Raw genomic sequence first — 13,120 nt, 5'->3', positions numbered from 1 at the left:
CGCCACCGCGGTGATGGCCGCCTCCGTCGCCGCGACCGCCGCGACCGCCGCGACCGCCCCGGTAAGTAGGTCTCTCCGACATGGTGTGTGTGTGTGGTGGGTTGGGTTGATGATGGCAGAGATATGACCAGTGGCGCAAGAGAAAAAACGTCACGCGTGCGGGGGTCGGGATGCGGCGAGAGACGGAGCGGAAAAGAAAAAGAAACGGTAGTTGGTGGGGGTATGCTGGTAGGGTCGAGGCAATGTTTTTGGTTGATGCGACTGGGGCTGATAATCGTTCGTGGCCAGCTCTTGGTGTGCCGAGGTGTCTGGCTGGGCGAGTTATTGCCTTCAGAAAGCCTTGGACGTGCAACCATCGACAAGCTCGACGTTCAAAAGTGGAGATTTTGTCGTCTTTTTCTTGCTTCTGGTTGGTCAGTGAGAAAACAGGGCTACGACTGCTTTAGGCTTAGCCGGCGCGGCTTCCAGCGAGTTTCTAGAGGCGCCATCATGTTAACTATGTGGTGGCAGTCGAACCAGAACGCCGCAATACTACAAGTGATAATTGCAAGCTGAGGCGAGACTGCTCTCGAATTTCATCATGCTTTGGATACATTAAATTCCCGCGGCGAGGCCGGGGGTGGTGGTGGTCAGTCCAATGGCCGCCGCGACCTGATCAAATGCCGACGGCGAGAGGCGGGCGGCAAACGGCAGAAGCGTTCGAGTTTTGTAGCCCCAGCAAGCCCAGGCAGATCATCAGGCTGATCCGTGGATCGGAAAGGGCCAGGGGGGGGGGACCGAAGCGTTTCTCGGCGGAAGTTGGAGCACGACTAATTTGTATTTCACAAAGTAACTATCAAAGCTGTTCCCAATCCGTCGTGTGCATCGTGCCACCCACTTGCTTTTGCTCCCAAGCGGTTTCTGGGTAACCAACTAGAGTGGACGGGGTCAGCCATGTTTTGCACCGTTGCATTGTGTGATTCTGCCTTCCTGATCAGGGCAGTAAAAAGGAGACGCTAGGCCAGGGTTTGTCAGAGAATGGGGGATTATTTGTCTGCGATTATCTGATTGCTATTAGAAAGCATATGTCGAACAAGGTTGCAGGGTGTATCGTGTATCACAATGCCGTGTGGTTCGTGATGCGCGATTGGGTTTAGGGATGCTTTGCGACAAGACGAGGTGGCGCATATCCCGCGCTGGCGGAAATTGAGGGAGCGTGGTTTTTTAAATTGGCACGGATAAATGAACGCATGCAGCAACTGTCAGGGGGCAGTGGCGAGGCGCCATGGCATGACTCGGTGTGCATGCGATTGCATGGCGAACGGGACATGAGACGAGCGAAGAGGATAATGTTGAGCTAGCTGACACGGGGAAAGATGCGCCGGCGCATGTGGCGGGAGACAAGGTTGAGAAGCTCAGTTCTTGAAGGCGCACATGGAGACGGGGATAGAGTGGATGGTTGATGTGCGGACATGGGGGGTGTAAGCAGGAGGGTTTGGGCTAAAAATAAAAGAGAGGCGGGATATCTTTGGTTGTCGGCATGTATCGGTAAATCATAAAATCCGAGAGAGAGAGGAGAGAGAGATCTGTGCATCTACCTGTGTGAAAAAGGCGGAATCAAGAAAGAAGTTGAAAAGTTGGCCACTGACAGTGTTTATTGTTGGGCTGAGCGAGGAATTAGTAGTTAGGTAGGTAGCTACCGCCACAGCCACAGCCACAGACTTACAGCCTCAGCCACTTTACGCCAGCAGCTGCGTAAAACTACCAATGAACATGTGGAATCCGGAAAGATGTGTGTAGATGATCCTCCCCGCCGGTTTCGAATAGAAAGAAAAGAGGCTTTTGCCCTTTGCCGAGCCGTGTTTCCGCCGGGGAAGCGTGGCTCCCTAGCTGAAAATCACCGACAAAAAAGGTCCCGACACAATAGTTAGCACGAACAGCCAAGTGCCCTCCCCATGTCCATGTCCGGGGCGAATAGGGCAAGTGATGTGCGGCGGGCATTCTCCATTGAATGATGGATGGTCTCGTCACGGCGGGTGGGTTGGCGGGCTAGATCAGTCCGGTCGGTGGGAAAATATGGATTGGGCGTCCCCTGGCCGCCGCATCTTTGCGGATTTTCGCCTTGCACATCATTGCCGTGTTGGCGAGCTGGAAACGCGGTCGTTGTTGTATTGGTACCCCGCTGTGGATGTTGCATCAGGGCTCTCTTTGGGGGATACCGGGACGTCCTTGGGTGGTGAGATGATGCATGCGTGGTGGCTTGCTTGGACCTGCGGCGCGCGGCTGTGTCTTTTTTATTAACTATTCTTTATTCCTGTACGTGGCTTGCCAACAACGGGTTCTTGCTCGTTCGTCCCGTCTTTTGGAGAGCAGATATGTTGCACGTCGCTGTTGGTGACGGTGCTGGGCGCGCCTGGAAAGCCTCCCACTTCACAGCAAACGCCGCATCTCGTCTCCCAGTCCGTCAGTCCAATTCTCCCCTCCCTACCATCATCACTTGCTGATCACCCCCTCTCCAAAACCCCGAAACATGATACCCATTCAGCTCCCTGGCTAGTAGACCAACTAGTTCTGTCAAAGACCCTCCCCTCCTCTCGACAAGCAACAAAAAGAAAAGGATCTGCAGTCGCCCAACGCGTGGCCAACCGATGGCCGTTTCCAAGTGCCCGTCTACACATCTCAAACTCGCCTCGACCGCCTCTTCTTTGCTAATCCATCTACAATTCTCGCAAAGAAAAAATCTCTAGCCATCTTCCACCCCCACCTCGCGAAACCTTCGGGCCTTTTTATTCCCAGTTGGCCCGAAACGCCATTGAAAATCACCACACAGAGTTACTCTCTCTCGCACACACGCCCATGATCGTCAACTGGCCTCAACCACCACCACCACCACCACCACCATCACCCGCGCACCACCACTTACGCCTCGGCGGCACCCCCGGTCTCCTCTTCTCTCCCCCCGACGCCGGCCAACCCGCTTCTCTTTTCGTCTGATTGACAACCCCTTCCGAATCCGAAGCGGCCCTACCTTTTTGATAAACGGAGCCAGGGTTATTTGTCCACTCTGATCACCACCTCGCACCTCCCCCAAATGTACGTCTTGACCCACCAACTGGCAGCTCCCCTGCCCGGCCACCACCATCATACTTCGTAACTATCACCTCGTGCGCGCATCCACTTCAACGGAAGACAGCATCGGGTCACAGAAGGCTTGACGGGAAGCTTTCCCCGTCTACCTTTTCCCAGACATTTAGTTGTCGCCGTTGGAAACAGTGGGCTGCAGAATCATCCTCTGCATATAACAGGGGAGCCGCGACATACTCGCATCTCGCGCCGATATAATTTCCAACGCAACCGCAACACGCAGTCTTTACTTTGGGTATATTGTCGACCCTCAATTGATCCTCTCTTTCTCCTCTCCTTTCTCCTCACTTTGCCAAACCCTTGTTGGTCCTCATATCGCCTATTATTACCCCTCGTCACACACCTCACATCTCGTCTGTCGCGTGTAAATTCCCGCTCGCCTCGCCTCTCCAAACCACCACATATGCTCGAAGCCGACTCCTCGAACGCAGACTCTGTCCCTCGTTACGTCGCTTGCATAACTACTCCAAGATCCGCAACACGATAGTTATAGCCTTATTTCTTGCTATAAAAATCTTGCCAAGACGGCCCAAAAGAACGCATTCTCGCGCCCTCGTTCCTTTTCCCTGCTCCACACGACCATGTCGCAGACCCCCGACCTCGAGCACAAAAGGAAGCGTTCTGTCCTGGACGCCGGCGGCCAGCACAGCTACCCCTCACCGCAACAGAATCCCCTTCAGCAGAGTGAGTTATCCCTTTCAGTAATTCTTTCTGCCATCCTTGTCGCAATTCTTCCGTCTTTTTCGTCGTCCTTCCCCTTTACTCCCGGCATTTCGGTGGCGCAAAGATCCGAAACTTCAGCTTCCAGTCTCCATCCGAAAAAGGCACGATTCATGCGGCTCCGCTTCCTCGCCGTACCACAAGTGTCACTAGCGGCCCCTCCACTCGACATGCTGCGAGTACGACTCTGGCATCTGCAGCCAAGATGATCACAGCAGGTTGTTACAGGGACGGAAGGAAAACGAATCTTCTGCATAATCTTGTCTTGATAGATTTCCCGCGATACCGGAGCCCATCGTGCTAACTCGCACAGGTCACGGCGGCTACATCAACTTTCTACCTAGGCCTAATGCTGAGCGTCTAGCTCTCATCCAGGCTGACGCGGATACTTTTGCCGATATTCTACATTCTCTTGCGGGTTACGAGGGTATGCATTTTCCTAAACCTGCCAACGCTTTTCTCGCTTACACAACCAAGGCGCGCTTGACCGACAGGAAAGTTTGGCCGCCAATCTTGGCGCAAAACTTACAGGGCCCCGGATCCTCAAAGGCATTGAGCGCTTCTTTGACGGCCCAATAAAAACAAACGCAACCCAGCCTTTTGCAAACCAAATCGGCTGGATAGATGTTGTTTTACATGCCAAGGCACATCCCAACGAGTTTGTCTTTGCCACCCTCCCTAATGGCACTCGATGTTGCCAATTTCACTACAAAGGTCTGCAGTGCGAAATTACCGAGGATGATTGGCGATTAATATCATCTGGCGCGCTCGATCGCTTCCCACTCGAACATCCATTTGAGGAAGACGAGACGGCGGAATTAGCCACCCTGGATATCCTCGAATCCAGAGCCTCTGTTCTGTACAAGAGGGCCGATGAAGTCGCAGCTAGGGCCCGCATACTACATCACCGCTTAGGACAACGGAAGCACGAGCTCTCCAGGAGGCGCAATGCCGAAAATGGACAACGATATCCATCTACTGGTGGCATTCCGCCTTCGCGACTGTCGGCAACCGGCGCGCCGCATGATCTCCATGCCGACCTACTGCAGCAGTTTCTCGCAGCGTCAGCACAAAGCACAGCCCCGCCGTCCCGTTCACAGTCCGTTACCGCCTTATCACCAATGGGGATACTACCCATTTCTCCATCCGTGGCATCACCACACCCCAACCAGCATCGACTGTCCGTGACTTCGGGGCGTTCTGGCAGCAGCAGCCACCCGACCGAGAGCTCTGCCATGACAGAAATGGACCACCGCGCAGAATTCATGCGCTCGCTCGTTACGCAAAAAGCCGAGAAGCTGAAGCGCGGCGATGTCATTAGCCCGGCCTGCGATCGTTGTCGCCGCCTGCGGTTACACTGCGTAAAGCACCTGACGGCTTGCCAGGGGTGTACGAAGAAGCATGCAAAATGCACCTGGCGGACCACTACGGACGAGGAAGCAGAGTTGCTTAAACGTGAGATGGGCATTCGCGTGGAGCGCGATGCGCGGGTTGCCTCGGAGGGCGTCTCGCCACCCGATGAGCTCCCCGCGCCGTTCACTGTGGAGGGTGTGACAATGCGACCAAGCAGCCGTGCAGAGACCGAATTCAGCACCTCTGTACCGTCGACAGCCTACAGTCCCGGTCCACTCTCCAGCGCACGCTCTGATCTCAGCGCCGAACCTGGCAGGATGAGCTTGCCGCCCGTGCTTTCTGGCTTGTCTGGGCCGCCCTCTATACCGCGAGGTCGTGATCCGTCGCGACTAAATCAAATGGCGTCGATCCTAACGGATTCAAACTACATGCGACCGCCGTACCACACCTATCACCCTCCACCATACCCTTCCGCACAACAATCCCCATTGCAGCCTCCACCGCCACCTCATTGAGCGATGCTGCAGGCTGATGGACAGCCAAAACCCGAATTTCATGTATATAATGTGTATTGAAAACTGATACCAGTGGTTGAAACAATGTCGAGTGAAAACAATGTATAGTATACGCTTCTCGCGAGGCTTATGTCTAAATGATGAAGACGATCATGACAATGCATCTATTGTTTGCTTAGATTTCCTTATTTTGCAGCTAGCAATTTTCATTTACTTGCATGGATTAAATATCGTGTCCGTTTTCGCAACTTCATTTTCAACTTGTTCGCGTCTGTGAACATTTGTCCGGTTTTTAGGGGCATAGTAACACGCCCCCTCGTGACCAGTATTGGCTTCTTTGTGACCCTGCTTTCTGGACTCAGTTAAGCGAAATGATTTTCCGCGGCTGCATTTGCTTCCTTGAAAATGCGCTGTATGTAACCAGCCATGTTAGTCATTGGGCATTAGTAAGAGGTCGGCGAACAGGTGTATTATAGGAACTCAAAAGAAAGAGGCGAAAGTTTTTTTTTTTTGAAGTATTACAATAAACGATAGACTGACCGCAGTCTAATTATTTTTGGCAGTACAATCATACACGGCCAATATTGGTTGTCAGTGTTGCATCTGTGATCGGGTACTGTACTACTTGAGCTTACTGGGTATAAGAACCATTAGAACTTGCCACAGCAGCTTTTTCGTAAGAGTCCGTTCTTTCTTGCCCAATAAATTACAAAGTCGTTGAACATCTGTTCTTTTGTGTTTATTATTCTTCACGAATTCTTAGCGCGATCTCTAAAGGCCTATGACACTTGGCAGCCAGCCCGCCGGCTTTTACAACGCGCCTTAAAAAAATCGGGGCGGCTATACGAAAATCATATCCCTTTCGCCTTCTCCAACTGTCTTCTCCGTCCTTGCAAAGCCAACACCTTGCCTGCGTTTTTCCGATGGACATCTCTGCCACCGACAACAATTTCCGTTTGTAACGACTACACGTTGTGATTGGGTGTCCTCCCCCGATCGAATCATCCTCTCCACCGCGACGCAGCGCAGGAAACACCCTTGACCGAACAAAAACCAGACATCATGGCGCATCCGCAGCCGGTCTTTGCCCCTGGGCGCGACGACCGCCGGCCCTTTCAACACACACACGCAACGGCGGAGCATGCCGCGCTGATTCAGTCCCGGGAGACGGGCGACGTCATTCCAGACGACACCCTTGTGGCGCCCAGGGGCCAAGTCAAGGCGCTGCCGTTTGCCAAGTCCTGGGTGCATTTCATGGCCGGAGGGTGCGCTTTCGAACCCATATCTGCGTACTTGGCATTGCTAACTTTCCTGCAGTATCGGCGGTATAACGGCCGCGACACTCACCGCTCCGCTCGATGTCTTGAAAACCCGACTCCAATCCGACATTTACCAAGCCCAGCTGCGCGCGGCGCAGGCCATGCAGGCGCAGACGGCGCGCAACCCGCTCTCGGCCGCCTTTTACCACCTCGGCGACACGTTGCAGATCCTGCGCACGGTGCAGCGGACCGAGGGCACAAAGGCGCTGTTCAAGGGTCTGGGTCCGAACCTGGTGGGCGTGGTGCCGGCGCGCGCCATCAACTTTTACGTCTACGGCAACGGCAAGCGCATCCTGGCGGAGCGTTGGAACGACGGCAAGGAGGCGCCGTGGGTGCACATGCTGGCGGCGGGCGCGGCGGGCATCGCGACGTCGACGGCGACCAACCCCATCTGGATGATCAAGACGCGAATGCAACTCGACAAGAACGTGTCCCAGCGGGCGGGTACGGGCGCCGAGGTGCACCGGCGGTACCGCAATAGCTACGACTGCGTGCGGCAGATTGTGCGCGAAGAGGGCGTCCGCGGCCTGTACAAGGGCATGAGCGCGAGCTACCTGGGCGTGGCCGAGTCGACGCTGCAGTGGGTGCTGTACGAGCAGTTCAAGGCGTACCTGGCGCGTCGCGAGCTGCATCTGGAGAGAAGCGGCCGCGAGCGGACGGGATGGGACCGCGCCGTTGCGTGGACGGGCAACTTTGGCGCCGCGGGCGTCGCCAAGTTTGTCGCTGCTGTGCTGGCCTACCCGCACGAGGTGGCGCGCACTCGCCTGCGGCAGGCGCCCGTGGCCGACGGCCGCCTCAAGTACACGGGGCTTATTCAGTGCTTCCGGCTCGTCTGGAAAGAGGAGGGCCTCATGGGGCTGTACGGTGGCCTGACGCCGCATCTCCTCCGTACGGTGCCCAGCGCCGCCATCATGTTTGCCATGTATGAGGGTATACTCCGCCTCTGCAACACCCCGGCCTAAGGCTTGCGACCGCGCGGCCAACAACCAAGGCCGGCTGTAACAATATTCATGTATAATCTGCGAGGATAAAAGGGACTCGATTCGCATTGTAGAGAGGTCCAACAGAAAACACAGAAAAAAAACTAGAGCGTTGGGGAGCAGGTAGACTTCTTTTACGGCGTCATTTCACCAGGCGTTTTGGGGACTACAGTAATGGGAAAAGAAACGACGGGTTGTAATTATAGTTTATAAACGCTCACTCGATTGGATATAATGCGCTCGGCTCATCTAGTTATTTGAACAAGACATTTCTTACTCCGTGCATTTACTCCGTACACTGCCGGCATACACTGCCACTGCCCAGCATTGGTCAGTGGGTCCGCGTCCGCCCAACATCATCATCACCGCCGAACCTATTCCCTCACCCCTCTCCTTTACAACAAGAATTTTCGTTGCGGTATATATCCCGAACCTGTCCGAATAGACTTCAAACAACACGAGTCAGCACTGTTGTGACATATCGAAGCTCTGTTCAGGACTACGCCGCAGCTACACCGATTCTCGCTCATCTCGCTCAATCCATAAACACTCTCCCAATTCACAAGACTAGGCTCACCCGCCGAGCAGACAACTTGCCAGGATGCCGTGGAAAGACCGCTTCAACCAAATCAAGAATGAATTCAACGGAATGATCGGTGGCGGTAGCCAACAGCAACAGCCGCCGCCCCAGCAGTACCTCCAGCAGCAGCAGTATCCGCCTCCGCCGCCTCCGCCGGGGAATTACCCCGGAAACAATTCTCAGCAACACAGCGGAGCGCCGCCCCCCGTGCCTCCCCATCCGGACAGTACCGGTCCGCCACCGGCGGTTCCGCAGCACCCGCCGCAGAACTCGCCCGTGTTCTGGCAGCCGCAGTTCCTCCCGCACGTTCCGATTTCGCACGAGTGGGATGCCAAGACGGGCCATGCTACGGATGGTTGGGGCAACCATGAGCTGCAAAACTACACTGACCAGCCGCAGAATGCATTCCAGTAAGCTCTCCTCTTTCCCGCAATCATGTAACGAAAAAAAGAAAAAAGGGCACACCATCTGACACACAGCGATTCAACAGCACGCAAGACGGCAAACTGGTCCTACGCGCCATCGCCAACAGCGGCGCCGGCGACGACCAGCAGTACACCTCGGCGCGCCTCGTCAGCAAGCAGAAGCTGACGCACGACCGCGGGGTGCTGTCGGCGGTGCTCCTCTCGCCGTGCGCCGAGGGCATCTGGCCGGCGTTCTGGCTGCTCCCGCAGGAGCCCTTTCGCTGGCCGACCGACGGCGAGATCGACATTGCCGAGACGTGGAACGGCGACGGCGAGAACCACAGCTGCCTGCACTGGGGCCAGCACGACCAGCCGGACCGGCACCGCGTGCGCGGCACGCGCATCCCGGACATGCGCAACCGGCCCGTCCGGTACGACCTGGCGTGGGACCAGCCCGGGGGCAAGGCGGGGCAGGGACGCCTGCTGTGGTACATTGACGGACGGCCGGTGATGAAGGCGACGGTGCCCGAGGGCACGCGGCCGCTGCGGGACATGACGGTGCTGCTGAATGTCGCCATGGGCGGCGATGTGTGCAAGGGCAAGACGCCGCGCGATGGGGCGTATGACTTGGTCGTGTTTGCGCTGTGGATGGCGCATGAGATGGAGGGTGGCGGCTGGGGCCGTTTTGAATATGATTGGGGGCATCCTGCCGTGACGGAGGGTAATACGTACTAGATGTTCGTGGCGAGAAGCCAGACGAAAGCGGTTGATGGGAGATAGAAATGACGCACACGATAGAGAATTCTGACATAAAGATGGAATTCAGTGTCAAGATGGCTGCGCGGGCTGCAGCGTTAGTCTGAAAATACAGTCGCCGGCGCTGAGATATAACTCTGCCAGCTCATTAAGCTGAAAATTGCGCTGCTCGTCCACTGCCATCAAAGACACATCGATGATGGAAGTGTAGCTGCTCTCCCGTAGCGCGCGGCCTTCGCACGGTGTGAGTTGCTGGATCTGGTACTCCAGGTGTGGTGTCTCCCCGCCCATCTCCTGTTGCTCCGTCGTGTACTCTAGCTGTACCTGCAGCTGCTCCGCGGTGTACATCCTGGACAATCTTCCTGTCGGTAGGCTGGATGTGACCGCTTCTCCTTGGGCGAGCGCGTATATTTCACCAACGGACCAGTCCTCTCTCTGTGGCAGCGTGTCCCTACTCTCCACAGGCTGCACCTCGACTTCTCTCGTCGGCACCATGTCGCTCGCCGACACAAGTGTGTGGGAAGAAACAAAAGTCTCGTCTACAGCCGGCTCACTCGGAGTCTTCTCCGTCGCCGTTATAATTTGTGTCGACGGCGGTGCTTCATCGCCCACCACCGTGGTGGTCGAGAGCACCGCTGTCGAGCAGCTACTCTCGCACGGCATCGGAAGGCCGCGCCGTCGCGCTCCATTGTGCTTCCACAGCGCCGCAGCGCCGTCTCGTATCTTTTGCTCCAGCATGTGATTGAGAGACGTCTGCAGCGGCCGCAACGCGGGCGTCGGCGGCATTCGCCATCCAGGATAGAGCCTGCCGTGGCAGCGCGGCGACAGCAGCTTTCCGTGCGCCTGGAGCAGGCAGTGGCAGAGAAAACAGGCGTCTTTACTGGCACAGACAATGCGAGGGGGGCTGGGGCTGGGATTTTGTAAAATGTAGCAGAGGAGCTGGACCTCGGCGTGGACCTTGCCCTCGGTCAATGTCTGGCGCGTCTGGGTGTCAAAGGTGGTGCGGGCATGGGCGGCGGTGGTCTTGAGCGCGCGGCACAAGGGAGCGATGTTGTGGTTCTGGCCAGAAAGGACCCTGCTGAGCGTGGCGTCGAGAGACGTGGGCGGCGAGGAGAGCAGCGGCACATGGAAGGCGGAGGCATCCAGGTGCACGGCGAGGGCCTCCATCCGTCGGGCGACGGGATGCTTCTTGGCTGTGCGATACAGGATCCGCGCGGCGTGTCTATACCGGGCACCTTTTCGCAACATGCTCACCAGACTGTCTCTTGAACTGGGATTCATCAGCTGGTCCGGGATCAAGTCGATGACGGTTCTCCAATCGTCCATCGCGGCAAAGGCACGGAGGCCCTCGACGACGGCACACAGCTCGCCGTCTGTTTGGTGCAGCTTCCAGCTACGAGTGACCTTGAGCAGTTCGGCTGACGAATCGATAAATTGTAGTATTTGTTTGCTGAAGGGGCCAGCCTTTCCACGATAGAGCTTCAACTTTGGGTACTTTGACTCCTTTGCGCAGCTGCAGCAGCGACTGTCTCGCGCGGTCGAGGACCAGGTCGAGCGGGCTTCTGCATTTGCCGTTGGGTTTCGTCTTATTCTCATAACCGAGTCGGCACAAAATCCTACGCTTGCAAAGTGAAACGATGCAGGTAAGGATGTCGTTCTCGCAGTTGGCTGTTCCAGGTTGTTTAGTCCAGTGAATCACAACATCTCCGGCTCGCATACCGTGCATTGCGCTCGACAGCCGCAGAAATATTCGGTTGAAGCCATCGCATATCGTTTCCAGTGTTGCGTTGTTATCTTTGTCGTTTTTCTTGTTGATTGCGACATGTACTTTCAAGTCTGCCCCTTCTCTTCCCTCCTGGACGCACACTGCAGTGATGAAATTGGGGTTGTCCGTGATGCTCGACAGGAACGCGAGGACACCTGCCAGAGAGCGCTCCGTGGCAAACGGCAGCGAATAGCTCGCGGCGTCGGAAAAAGCCACAGGCGCTGTATTTACGGATGGTGGCTCGGGGATCTCATGCAGTAAATGCAGTAGCGAAATGTTTTCGGCGCAGGCAACGTACGCGGACTCGGCCATGACGAAGCCTTGCAGTAGAAGGTTAGTAGGTGTTACTGCGCAGGTGAAGGCTGAATGTGCCTGTTATAAATATATATGCGGCAGAGGTCAGCCGTTTGCGCATTTATGGCAGCTGTCTCACAGCCGTGAGCTCTGCAAACAAGGCTGGCTCGCTCCGAGCGCCTTCCACGAGTTACTGCATGGTGGCTATGATTCAAACAGTAATGTCACTTTGGGCATTTCAGAGCATAATTTCAGGCGCTTCGGGCGAATTTCATTTATATTCCTCTTTTTTTCAGCGTCTAACTGATCCCTTCCGTAAACTGGACCGCGCTTGAGCAGCTGCCTGAGCAGCTGCCGTGCCAAAGCAGAGACGGGACTAATGCCAAGCTCCGAAGTCATTGTCTAACTCATAGGTTGATTCTTTCTCGAATACGATTTAAGACACTTTTGGAGAGCCCTCTCAGCGTCACGCTTCATCTCAGGAGATTCAAAGCGGGTCATGGCCTTGCCGATGGCGAGGGCGACGATAGCCCTCTTCCAACAGGTGATGGCCTCGCTGTGGTCCGAGCACTCATAAGCAAGAACTGAAATCGCTCTTCCTATGTATATCCAGCTCTGTGCCTGCTCAGGAAGCTGCCATTTTCTCTTGAGAGCAGCGATTAGTGCCTCGCGAGTCGCGAGTCCAATGTCCGGGTATATTTTCCACCGAATTTTCTTCATCCAGGTAGTTCTGACAGATATTTCCTTCTCGCAGAGCAGTTCCAGATACTTGTTTAGTACCACATCCTCGGTACGCTCAAAGGTTGCGTAGAAGTCGTAGAAGTTTGTGACCCCCCAAATCAATCCCAGTCTCTCGCCCAGTATGTTCGTATCTTCGCTCCACTTCGTTTTAATCCAGCTGTCCATCCATGGGAAGAGCCAGTCTCGTAAGACAAAGGCTGTGTTTTCGGGCCACGAATCCGACATGTTGAGCTGCAGGCAAAGGGGGCGAGAGTAAGTTGTGAAGGGGCGAGTGAAGAAGGGGAAGGGAACGCAGAATAAGGGAAGGAGGCCAAAGAAGAATGGTGTATCGGATGCTTATAGTATTTTTATACGGCATGGGGTGTTCCCTATCTATACATATTTCTGAGTCGGCATAACACTCTGGGCAAATGCCCCTTGAAAAGTTGCCTTGCTGGTCAAACTCCTTTGTGCTATCATCAGCACTCTCGTACTTCCTTACAGAACAGCGTGTATCACTGACTTGCAGCACCAAATTGTATTATTTTCGAAACCCCAGTACTACAGTGTACTCAAGTCCATCAACCCAAG

General features: G+C 55.3%; 5 protein-coding genes across 5 annotated transcripts; 4 read left to right on the top strand and 1 right to left on the bottom strand.

Moving 5' to 3' along the window:
• Positions 1-13: 13 nt before the first annotated feature.
• On the top strand, positions 14-1,405 carry CCM_06467 (uncharacterized protein; the record flags this gene model as incomplete). Its single annotated transcript, XM_006671608.1, has 6 exons — positions 14-61; positions 141-417; positions 511-857; positions 978-1,115; positions 1,137-1,277; positions 1,313-1,405. 6 exons carry the CDS (start codon positions 14-16, stop codon positions 1,403-1,405), a joined length of 1,044 nt encoding a protein of 347 aa, XP_006671671.1.
• Positions 1,406-3,704: 2,299 nt separating this feature from the next.
• On the top strand, positions 3,705-5,711 carry CCM_06466 (Fungal transcriptional regulatory protein; the record flags this gene model as incomplete). The annotated part of the gene is made up of 3 exons (XM_006671607.1): positions 3,705-3,807; positions 4,157-4,270; positions 4,321-5,711. The coding sequence occupies 3 exons, from the start codon at positions 3,705-3,707 to the stop codon at positions 5,709-5,711; spliced, it is 1,608 nt and encodes a 535-aa protein (XP_006671670.1).
• A 1,062-nt stretch (positions 5,712-6,773) lies between these two features.
• Positions 6,774-7,992, top strand: CCM_06465 (mitochondrial carrier protein RIM2; the record flags this gene model as incomplete). The annotated part of the gene is made up of 2 exons (XM_006671606.1): positions 6,774-6,976; positions 7,029-7,992. 2 exons carry the CDS (start codon positions 6,774-6,776, stop codon positions 7,990-7,992), a joined length of 1,167 nt encoding a protein of 388 aa, XP_006671669.1.
• Positions 7,993-8,611: 619 nt separating this feature from the next.
• CCM_06464 (Concanavalin A-like lectin/glucanase) lies at positions 8,612-9,729 on the top strand (the record flags this gene model as incomplete). Its single annotated transcript, XM_006671605.1, has 2 exons — positions 8,612-9,000; positions 9,081-9,729. The coding sequence occupies 2 exons, from the start codon at positions 8,612-8,614 to the stop codon at positions 9,727-9,729; spliced, it is 1,038 nt and encodes a 345-aa protein (XP_006671668.1).
• Positions 9,730-9,822: 93 nt separating this feature from the next.
• Positions 9,823-11,827, bottom strand: CCM_06463 (uncharacterized protein; the record flags this gene model as incomplete). The annotated part of the gene is made up of 2 exons (XM_006671604.1): positions 9,823-11,312; positions 11,371-11,827. The coding sequence occupies 2 exons, from the start codon at positions 11,825-11,827 to the stop codon at positions 9,823-9,825; spliced, it is 1,947 nt and encodes a 648-aa protein (XP_006671667.1).
• Between the last annotated feature and the right edge of the window lie 1,293 nt (positions 11,828-13,120).

Source organism: Cordyceps militaris (genome assembly GCF_000225605.1).
Source record: "Cordyceps militaris CM01 unplaced genomic scaffold CCM_S00005, whole genome shotgun sequence".
Lineage (NCBI taxonomy): Eukaryota > Fungi > Ascomycota > Sordariomycetes > Hypocreales > Cordycipitaceae > Cordyceps > Cordyceps militaris.
Note: the sequence above shows the minus strand (reverse complement) of the source record. Positions and strands in the feature narration are given on the sequence as shown.